The sequence below is a fragment of the Eucalyptus grandis genome, chromosome 3, assembly GCF_016545825.1.
Source record: "Eucalyptus grandis isolate ANBG69807.140 chromosome 3, ASM1654582v1, whole genome shotgun sequence".
Lineage (NCBI taxonomy): Eukaryota > Viridiplantae > Streptophyta > Magnoliopsida > Myrtales > Myrtaceae > Eucalyptus > Eucalyptus grandis.
In genome coordinates this window covers 44,387,856-44,399,514 of record NC_052614.1, presented here as the reverse complement: position 1 = coordinate 44,399,514, position 11,659 = coordinate 44,387,856, and the positions used below count along the sequence as shown (strand labels likewise).

Below are 11,659 nucleotides of genomic sequence, written 5' to 3'. Positions count from 1 at the left end.
ACAAAAAAGCACATATACTAACTCGTTTCTAGGCATATGCACAAAGAGGTCTGTCATGGATCCGAAATTGCAGAACAACAATCATCCAAATTCGAACATCACAGAACCAAAATATCCAAATATAATCAACTCTAGATCATTCAAGCATTGATTCTAATAAGATTTGCAATGCATCCTGGCCCCAAACCTTTCATTGTCGATAATGTATTTCGACACGAAAAGCTCTCGCCTCATCGGACACTATTAAAAAGAGTTTTGTCTCGCTTACCTCGATTGAACCAGTGAAGAATCAACTTCCAGAGATGTCCACCTTTCAACGATGATGAAGCCGCTCTTCGATCTCGCTTCAGGAATCACCGGACGTGAAGAATATTGAGTTCGACTCCAGTACGAGAGTTGTTCAACGCCGGTCTTCAGATTTTGTTAGCTAGAACAGAACACCAGCAACTTTGATGGCCCAATAGCAACTTCTGATGGCTGAATCAGCAAGAGGAAAGTCCTCCATTGTCCTTCGGCGAGAAGAAATCCATGCTCGAATGAAACAAAACCAACAAAAGAAAGCCTCAGTGGAGAGAATTGCAGAGAGGATTTTGTAAAAAAAAATCCTGCCAGAGAGAATGAGTGGGCGGAGAGGGCCAAAACGCTGAAAATTCCCCAGCCTTTTGCTTCGCTTCTCTTTTGTGCTCAATGTGGAGAAGTCGAGAAGAGAGAATTTTAGAGGGAGAGATATAGTGAGAGAAAGTAGATCTGGAAAAATGGCCTCCCTTCAATTTCGGAGGGAAAATTTGTTATATAGTTTAGGGCTAGGGTTGGATCTTCCTAGCTAATTGGTTTTTTAAAGTTGTTAAGAGCACCCCTAATTGAGCACATGCCCATTTCAATGGCCATGATATATTCTTAATGAACAGTGATGATCAATTGTGAACCAATTGGGGTCTTCTCTCTTTTTTCTTTTAATTTTCATAACATGCGGGGTCGATTTGTGAATTTCGTAAAATCCGTAACAAACTTGGAATTTTGAAAATTAAAGGGCGTGGATGCATTGGCCATGAAGTGGGCCAGCAGATGGTAGTTTCCGGCCATTCGCCGGTCAACGCCGGTCAAAGCCAGTCAAATCTGGTCAACGATGGTCAACGCTAGATTGATTGGGTTGACTTTTTGTCCGAATTTTGTTTTATTTTTTCTGGTTTTGCCCGATTTAAAAAAAAATCAAATATTTCTATATGAATCAAGTCAAATGAGATGCAATTGAACTATCTCAAGTTGAAAATTGTGCACAAAAGGGGTTAAGTCAAATATGCTAAGTGGAAATATCCTAATAAAAATAGGTCTTTCACACTGACTCTGAAAATGGGCTTTTATTCCCAACCATTAATATGGGAAAACTGTTTAAATCTCACTGGAGAAGTCTCACTCAACCTATGTCTAAGGCTTTCAGAAACGTTCATAGTGAGTACAATCCATTGATCAAAACGTCTTTTGAAGGACCATTATGATGGCTTGGTCATGGGCTTACACAAAGGGTATGCACTCTGAGGCCAAAAAATGAATATTCAATCAATATCTTCATTAGGTTTACAAGTCGAGAACCTTGAAGATAAGATAAGATAGGATTGCTTCCTCTCCTTCTAGTCGTAGCTCCTATGTGATACTCTCATTTCAACTTGAATCATCCCAATCGGAAGAGACTTCGGATAAGGGTTGTAATGTTAGTTCGGGTGAGGCTTAAAAGTGCTTGAAAATTTTTCAGATATCAAAGGGTTAAAAGTGAGTGATTATCTTGGCATCATTACCATCACATGACTTTTCGAAAGTTTGACTCTTGAAATTTAACCTATCTTGAGAGTCCTTTTGATAATTTGTCTTGAGACATGAGAGCTTCGCTCTCTGTTCTAATGACATTGTTCGCCATACATTTTCTTTTGCAAGGCTTTTCTTTTGTTTTTCAACGGATGGTCTTTTGCATGACCATTGATTTTGCTCTTCTTTGCATTTTTGCTTTTCTTTGCATTTTTTTTCATGGGCATTGGCCTGCTTTTATCAGGCACACTGCTTTTTCATGCCTCCTAGTTTTCACTCTCTTTTAAGCATCTAGGACTCTCCAGTGGCATTTATAAACATTACAAATATTCTCAATTTTGTTGGTAAATCATGTGCCCTGCCCTAGTGTGGGGGAGATAATCATCATTTGGGGTTATGAAAGAATTATATAAGGCTCAAATTGGCTAAACAAAGGGTAATTGTGTTTATGGTAGTGAACGGAATGCTTTGCGTCACTTCAAGATGGGATGCTTCGAGTTTCGGTAAGAAATCACCTGAAGCTAGCACAAGAAGATTGATGCAAGTGAAAGCAATAAAATCTTTCTGAATCTTTTGCTCCATAATTTTCAACCAAGACCCCATATTTTGCCCCAACGTGGGGTTGTTCTTGACAGGGTTATTTTTGAAATGCTCCCATTTGGCTCAAAGTGGCTTGCAAGGGATTTTGGGATTGAGGAATGAAATGCCTTTATCATCTCAAACCATGTATTCAATGTGAATGAACCCTATGCCCTAAGACATGATTTTTTTCACTCAATTCACTCAAGGAGTGTATAAGGACGTGTTTGGTAAAGGGGTTGCCTCTCATCATTTTAGGCATTACCACTTGGCAAATTCAACAATCCTTTTCAGGCTTTCCAAAGCATACTTTGGTTAAATTCAACTCCCTAGGAAATGAAAATGTAATGAAATTTTGTTTGAAATGACATATTTCCTTGACTTTACTGGGGAGACTTTTGAAAACAAGGGCAAATAAAATTTGTGGACAGAACAGGCTTTACTCAGAACATGGGTTCACTTCTAGAGTTTTACTTGCATTTCTAGAGTTTTAACTGACTCTTTTGGCATTCTAAGGGATAGGTTCACTTCGAAGTTCTAAAGAAGATAGGCATTTTTTTGAAAGTTTTGCATTTTTGAGATGAACCTCTTGTGGACAAGTAGAATCTTCTTTAGAGATCCTGCAAAATGAATAAACATGCAGATGCAATATGGATGCATGAGATGCATGATGCAAACATCCTAAAGTGGCTCGGATTCAATCCAAAAGTGGCTCAAAGACCTTTCACTTTATTCAGGGATAATATTTCTTGACAACATCAGTATTTACAAGTCTTGGCAATTCTTGACCATCCATTTCTACAAGGATTAGTGCCCCACCAGGTAGCACTTTCCTTACAATATATGGACCTTCGTAGTTTGGAGTAAACTTCACACGATGATCTGGAATGATAGGTAAGACCTTTCTCAAGACAAGATCATTGATCTCGAAATGTCTTGGTTTAACCTTGCGATTGAATGACCTAGCTACTCTCTTCTAATAGCTTTGTCCATAGCATAAGACTTTTACCCTTTTTTCATCAATCATATTAAGTTGTTCAAATCTTTGTTGAACCCATTCAGCTTCAGAGAGCTTGATTTGAGAAAGTACTCTCAGTGAAGCGATTTCCACTTCCACGGGTAATACAGCTTCCATCCCATAAACTAATGAGAATGGTGTTGCCCCAGTTGAAGTGCAAATGGAAGTTCAGTAAGCAAGCAAAGCATATGGTGACCGATCATGCCAATCACGATAATTTTCTTCTGTTTTTGGCTAAAATCTTCTTGATGTTTTTATTTGCTGCTTCCATAGCTCCAATCATTTGTGGGCAGTAAGGAGAAGAATTCAAATGGCGAACGTGGAATTCTCCAAGCAATTCATCTACCACCTTATTATTCAAGTTTGATCCATTGTCTATGATGATTGCTTCAGGAACTCCATATCAAGCGATGATATCACGACAGATGAACTTTGCCATGCTCTTTGCAGTAAGATGGACATAAGAACTGGCTTCAATCCATTTTGTGAAGTAATCAATGGCTACTAAGATAAAATGATGTCCATTCGATGCTTTAGGATTAATTGGTCCGATGATGTCGACGCCCCACATTGAAAAAGGCCAGGACTCGGACATTTGATGTAGCTCATTAGAAGGAGCATTAATTTTGTCTCCATAGACTTGACATTGGTGACAACACCTCACATTCTGGATACAATCGGCTTCCATGGTCAACCAATAGTAATCGAGCCTCTCGATTTTTCTAGCCAGGAGATGACCGTTCATATGAGGGTCGCACTCTCCTTCATGTATTTCTTTCATCAGGAGTTTAGCTTCTTGTGCATCCATGCACTTCAGTAAAACCGAATTGAAAGACCTTTTATAAAGGGCTCCTCCACTAAGGAAGAATTTGGATGCCAACTTCATCAAGTGTTTTCTATCATTGGCTTGACTCCCTTAGGAAAATTTTCCTTCTTGAAGGTAATTCATGATGTCATAATACCAGAGTTAACCATCGGGTTCTTCTTCAATCATCAGATAATAAGCAGGCTTCTTTAAGACGTTGATTTGCAAAGGATCAGCCTTAAAGCCATCAGTTACTTGTAACATTGAAGATAAAGTCGCCAGGGCATTAGCAAATTGATTTTGTGATCTTGGCAAGTCTTTGAGATATTCATGGTAAGGAATCAACTTTACATCCCGTGTTTGTCATTCACCTTTCGTCTGGAGAATGATGAGTGCAGAATCACCATAAACTTGAAACTTTCTGACTTTCATATCGATGGCTAATTGTAAACCAAGGATACAAGCTTCATATTCATAAATATTGTTGGTACAAGGGAATACCAACTTTGCAGCTACTTGATAATATTGACCTTCTAGAGATATTAAAAATGCCCCAATGCCAAAACCAGAAAGATTAACTACACCATCGAAATACATGGTCCACTTGTAAGGTGAGACCAAATAAATCCGTTCATCAATCTCATCCCAATCATCAGATTTCTCGGTATTTTCAGCTAACATATCAACTATGGCTCGCCCTTTGACGGACTTTTATGCCATGCTTTGAATATCAAACTCAAAGAGTAATATTTGCCATTTAGCGAGTCTCCCAACCAATGTGGGCTTCTCCAAAAGATATTTAATCGGGTCATTCTCAGTCACTAGAAGGATGCGGTGGTGTAGAGTGTATTGCCTCAATCGGTGTAAAACCCAAATCAAGGCTACATAGATCTTTTCCACTTTGGGATATTGAATCTCAAAAGTAGAAAACTTCTTACTAAGGTAATATATAGCACGTTCTATTCCATCCCTTGGTCCTTTTTGTGCTAACATGGCTCCTAAAGACTCTTCGTGAATGGTGAGATACAAGATTAGAGGCACGCCTTAGATAGGGGGTACGAGTACAGGAGATTGTGAAAGATATCACTTAAGTTCTTCAAATGATTTCTGACATTCTTCATCCCAATTGACCTTGGCGTTCTTTTTTAATAGCTTGAAGAACGGCTTTGCAGTTTCTGACAATTGAGAGATAAATCTTGCAACATAATTCAATCTTCCTAGTAAGCTTCGAACTTCCTTAACAGTAGAAGGAGGTTTTAGATCACATATGGCTTTCACCTTAGAGGGATCTATCTCGATACCCTTGTTACTAACCATAAATCCAAGAAGCTTCCTAGACTTTGCCCCAAATATGCATTTTGCGGGGTTAAGCCTCAACTTGAATTTCCTCAATCGATTAAATAGTTTTCTTAAGACTTCAACATGATCTTCACCTTGTCTTGACTTTGCAATCATGTCATCAACATAAACTTCAATCTCCTTATGCATCATGTCATGGAATAACATTATCATGGCTCTTCGATATGTTGCCCTGCGTTCTTCAAGCCGAAGGTCATCACTTTGTAGCAAAATATTCCCTATAAAGTGATGAAGGAAGTTTTAGTCTTATTTTCCTCTTTCATCCAGATTTGGTTATAACTGGAAAATCCGTCCATGAAGGAGAACAATTCGAATCCAGTAGTACTATCATCTAACACATCAATGTGTGGCAAATGAAAATCATCCTTAGGGCTTGCCTTATTTAGATCACGATAATCAACATATGCTCGGATTCATCCATCCTTCTTCATAACCGGGACTATATTAGCAATCCAATCAGCATAATGGGTGACTTCAGTGAAACCAACATTTAAGAGCTTCATGATTTCTTCTTCAATCTTTTTCGACAACTCAGGTTTCGTCCTTCTGAGCTTCTGCTTCTTGGGCGGAATATTAGGATCAAGTGGTAACGCATGTTCCATGATCTCAAGGTCTAAACCCGACATATTGGCATAGGACCAAGCAAAAACATCTTGGTACTCTTTCAAAAGTCCAAATAATCTATTGGCGTCTGCTTGAGAAAGACCTACCCCAATCTTGGTTTCTTTAGGGTTATTTGAATCTCCTAAATTCACAGTGATTGGCTGTTCGGTGGTAGGAGGTTTGGACTCTTCATGTCTAAGCCATTCCTTTTCAGTAACTTGAGGATCATCCTCATTCTCTGAGTTAGAATAATCGGGTTCGTCAAAATCTTTTGAATGCGAATCCAAGCCATGCAAATGACTATCATGATGCGAAATGTCATGCCTGAGATGCAATCAAGAAATGGTTAGTATATATACATATAAATGAATGCAGTGTATGTAAATGTCATGAAATTTTATTTTCAAATTCGAGTTTTCGAAAAAATTTATTTGGGAACTAGCCCTCATGTCATTGGATGTCCTCGTTCCACTAAAACATTTTGAAACTATAGATCGTGTGGAGGCTTAGGCCTTAAAGCATCATCATAGGACTGATTTGGGAAACCTCACATGTCTATTAACAATATATGAATTTTATTGATATGCAAAAATTGCATTACAACGTATATCATCTTGGATCCACAGAGTTTATGATCCAGATTATTACAAGTACAAATGAATGGAATTCCCTCGCAGGGGAGAAATGAATGGAATACGACTAAAAATTAAATGCAAGAAGGGTTAATTCCAAAAAAAAAGCACCAACTTTAGGTCGATGGACAAATCTGGCCCGAACTTTTTTTTGTCTCGTAAAAAAGCACAAACTTTAGGTCAAGTGACAAATCTGGCCCGAACTTTTCTTGTCACGTAAAAAAGCATCAACTTTAGGTCGAGTGACAATTTTGGCCCTTTTTTTTGTTTAAAAAAAAAATCACAAACTTTCACTTAAATCCTAAATCTGGCCCCCCTTAACTTAAATTCATTGATTGTTTTTATCAATAAATCCATGTGCACTTACTAGCTAACACCATTAATTGTCTTCTTGTGTGAGCTACAGCTTGAAGAATAATGTGAAACTGTGTCATCTCATAAGTAAAAAAATCTACAGATTGAATTTCTCTAGCTATACTTTATCATTTTGTCATAATATGAAGCTGTAGATCACCGCTTTGTTAGGAGAAACCACAGATGAGATCCACCAATCTCACAACTAGAACATTTTCTCCTGATATAAGGTTAACTTCAAATAGAAAGTTAATGGTAGGAGTTAGATTTTGGATAGGAGTGAAAGTTTGTGATTTTTATGAGACAAAAAAAAAAAATTGGGGGCCAGAATTGTCACTTAACCTAGAGTTGGTGTTTTTTTACGAGATAAAAAAAAGTTCAGGCCAGATTTGTCCCTTAACCTAAAGTTTGTGCTTTTTAATGAGACAAAAAATTTTTTTGGCCAGATTTGTCCATCAACCTAAAGTTGGTGCTTTTTTATGGAATTAGCCCAATGCAAGAAATAGAAACATCCCTTACACAGTGGGAACTGTAGGCTTTTCATGTTCACCAATAGTGTCAACCAAACCATCTTCAAACAAATTAGCAAAGTGGTAGACATTGGCCTTTTCTTCTTGCAAGAACTTCAGTGGACCAAGAAAGAAATTCTTCAAAGGTGGAGGCAAGAGACGTTGGTAGCTCTTACCTTTGATGGTTGGGCCTTTATGATTACCTTGACCCTTACGGTCGCCCTGATAACCCAGGCCTTCACACTTGTTGATTTTGACCACCTTAATGGGATTTGGCATGCCTTGGGCAAGCTTACCCAAACCTTTCCCAATGGCAAAACCCTTCTTGAGCAGTTCTTTACTTGACATCAAGGAGGCCTTCGAGAACTGAGGCTTCCTGATGATCGACCCAATAGGCATATGAGTGACAGACACCACCTCAAATGAGTGGTAGCTTGATTCTCCTTTAACCTCAGGCTCAATGAAAGGTATGGCAGTGTTATGGAAAGTCTCCACATCTCTTTCACATTAGATAGTCACAATCTTTCCATCAATGGGAAGTTTCATCATATGATGAAGACCGGAAGGAATGATCCCTACATCATGGATCCAAGGCCATCCCAATAGCAAACTAAAGTTACTTGGAATATCCAGTACTTGAAATTTTTGAGTAATGGTAATAGGGCCGATCGTCAGTGGTAAGTCGATTTCCCCTATTGTTTCTTTTCTCATCCCATCGAAGGCTCGAACGGGAATCTTTGGAGGGGAGACATTTTCCATCCCTATCCCCAATTGACGGAGGGTGGATATTGGACAAATGTTCAAGGCAGAACCATTATCAACCAGACCCTCAAGATCCTAGTCCCAAAATATTGAGCGGACACATATAACGCCTTAATGTGTGCTTGGCCCTCAGGAGGGAGGTCTTTCTCAGAGAAGGTAATTTGATCTCTAAGAAGTATAGCCCCCACAAACTCCTCCAATGGTCACAGGCACGTGGACTTCATTTAAAATTTTTGAGGAGAGCATTTCTATGCTTTTCAGAGGTCTTGAAAAGCTCCAATAGGGAAATCTGTGTAGGTATCTTGCACAATTGGTCTATCATTTCTACCTCACTTGTCTTGAGTGTTTTGAGGAGTTGTTCAGCTTCCTCATCAGTTACAGCCTTCTTTTCCACACCTTCACGTGGTGGGTAGATTCGACCTGATCGAGTGATGGTGTCGATTTCATTTGTATTATAGCTCCAAGGGACCGCATTAGTGTCATAAGTTGGAGTCACCTTAGTATTGGAACATTCACCAACTTTTGGTGGCAATTCAATCACAACGGGTCCAAAACTTGCACTTGAGATCTTCATTGCTCCAAAATTATCAATCAATGAGCCAACTTCGATGACGCCCTTGTTAGTTGTATCAGCCCAACGGGGATTTTCTCCTTGGTTAGATCAATCACACAAGCTCAATCATAGCCATGAAGTCGTCCCCGAATTCATCTCCCCATCCACTAGGGATGGTGTCTTTGGGGTTTTGAAAATAACTTGGAGGAGGAGTACACTTGACTATAAAGTCGTACTTCCCACTTGGTTGTCCCAAGGTGTCCACCACTTCACCTCTCTCATGGGCTTTCCTTATGAACTCACGATCTGAACGAGAAGTTTTGTATTCATCCTCATCCCTATCATAGGAGTGGACCTCTTTATCCTTTGGCAAATTTGAAGTAAGGTCTTCTTCATCATCCCATCCACTAGGGATAATATCCTTCACATCAATGAAGACACTTGGTGGTGGTGTGAACTTCACCTTAAAGTCATATTTACCACTTGGTTGGCCAAGGATACCAACAACTTCACCATTTTCAAGAGCTTTTCGAACAAACTCACAATCCATATGAGAAGCTTTATATTCATCTTCGCTTTCAGTGTCAAAGTCTTGGTACACAGGGGTTTTGTTTTTTGAGGCTCGATGATCCTCCTTTCGAGTATCATCCTGACTTGGATTCCCAACCTTTCTTATGACTTTTGAGATTATGTCCTCGCCAGACAAATTGACTTCACCTAGAGACATCGGTCTTGGAGCGGGCTAATCATCTTCATATTAGATAATTCTCAGCTCAGCTAACTTCACTAAGCAAGCTATCTTTTCATCACGAGTGATGTCACCTTTTAGCTGGCGATCAGCAAATGGTGTGATCTGTTCTAACTTTTGGATATCCATCAAGAGTATATGCTTGTCGGCATCCCCATAAATCATGTTGACATCTTCAGAATGTTTTGGAAGGGGATTTTGTTGGACATTCGGTGTTGAGTCCTTAAAGGTGAGCAACTTTTTATCCAGCAAATTCTAGATCTTAGAACGGAGCACCAGACAGTTGTCCACATGATGCCTTTTTTCTCCCATATAATACTCACACGTCTTATTAAAGTCGAGCCCGGCAAACTTTGGCGGATTATCCCTTAGGATCTCTCTCGCCACAAGATGACTTTCGATCAGCATTGGAAGTAGCTGAGACATGGGTCTAGGCAATAGAGTAAATTTCCTTTGAGGGGCTTTTCCCTTGCGCTCAAAGTTTCGGGAAGAATCCCCTACCTCCACGGCAGGTTTATGAGCCTGAGGATTATATGGCTTCTGAGAAGAGAAGTTTTGTATATAAGCAATCTCCATAGTCAATTCCTTATCTCTCTTTGGGCCATATCAACAATTCGTGTTCTCGATCAACCTTCCTTCACGCATGATCCCCTTAATGCGTTCACCTAACTCCACCACAGCAGCAAAGTTAATATAAGTGTGGTTGTACATTTTTTCGAAAAAATCTCGAGGCATGGCTTGAAACAATAATTTCATAGCCTCCTTCTCAGACAAGGGTGGCTTTACTTGAGATGTAGTAGCCCTCCATCTTTGAGCATAAGGTCTAAACGTTTTAGTTCTCCTATTCTCAACCCGAACTAATTCCTCTTAGGTCAAAGCGATTTCAGTGTTGAACTTATATTGTTGGAGGAATTCGTTGGCGAGATCCTCCCAAGTATGGATCTTCTCCAAGTCCAACTCTATAAACCATGTCAACGTAGGACCAACCAAGCTATCCTGAAAGGAATTAATTAGGAGTGAAGGATTATCTGAGTAACGGGCCATCTTGCCTAGATAGTACTTTAAGTGGGTCTTGGGGCATCTAATGCCATCATATTTCCTCGTAAACTCAGGCTCCTTGTAGAATTCAGGGACTTTAACTTTGGTGAAGGGTGACAGCTTATCGAACCCCTGCAATTGATAGTCTTGTAGCATGCAAAGGCGTTCCTCAATCTTTGCGAGGCGTCTTGAACTTTCCTCATCAAAGTACGGAGTTGGAGTCTCTTTAGACAGAGGCTCTAAATCAATAACTGTCGGGGTTGCAGTAGGAACCTCTTCAGTAGACCCTTTTCCCACAGGTTCTGCTACCAGCACTTTAGAGGGCGCGGTAGGATGATTCATGGTAGGAGAAGTAGGAACTACAGAAGTTAAGTTCTTGACTTGGTTGGAGAGATCAGCTAACAACGCCATCATCTGCGCCATTTGGTTCTCCATGCTAATAACACGAGCACGGGTATCTTCGTTCTCCATCATTATTTGGTGGCGAGTACGTATGATAGACCGTTCTTCAGCCATCTTTCACAACCTTTGTAAAAGAAGATGACTCGAATTAGTAAAAGTTAAAAGAATCAAGAAATTACAAATCCCGGTCAATTTAAGAAGTGTATATGATCCGAGTATCATATAACATCCTCTTATCAAAATTTCTTCAAAAGAAGTTATACAATTAAAAAGGAACGACGACAAATATTTAATAAGAATGCCCATTTTCTAAAAATTACATGAAAATGTCCATGAATTTCATTCATTTCAATCGAACAATTACAAGGGAAACAAAACCTTGCTTTCTTGAAGCTTACAAAGTGGTTCGATATTACATGTGATATGAAAATGAATACAGGGAAACCTCGATAGAAAAGAGGGAAACACAAAGGAAGTCCCTTTACAAGAAAAGAATA

General features: G+C 39.4%; 1 protein-coding gene across 1 annotated transcript; it reads right to left on the bottom strand.

The window, feature by feature from the left end:
- Positions 1-10,589: 10,589 nt before the first annotated feature.
- LOC120291868 lies at positions 10,590-11,276 on the bottom strand. Its single transcript, XM_039309632.1, has one exon. The coding sequence runs from the start codon at positions 11,274-11,276 to the stop codon at positions 10,590-10,592; it is 687 nt and encodes a 228-aa protein (XP_039165566.1).
- Between the last annotated feature and the right edge of the window lie 383 nt (positions 11,277-11,659).

What these genes read in the sequence shown, in the direction of transcription:
- LOC120291868 (XM_039309632.1), bottom strand. Translation starts at nt 11,276, where the DNA reads ATGGCTGAAGAACGGTCTATCATACGTACTCGCCACCAAATAATGATG.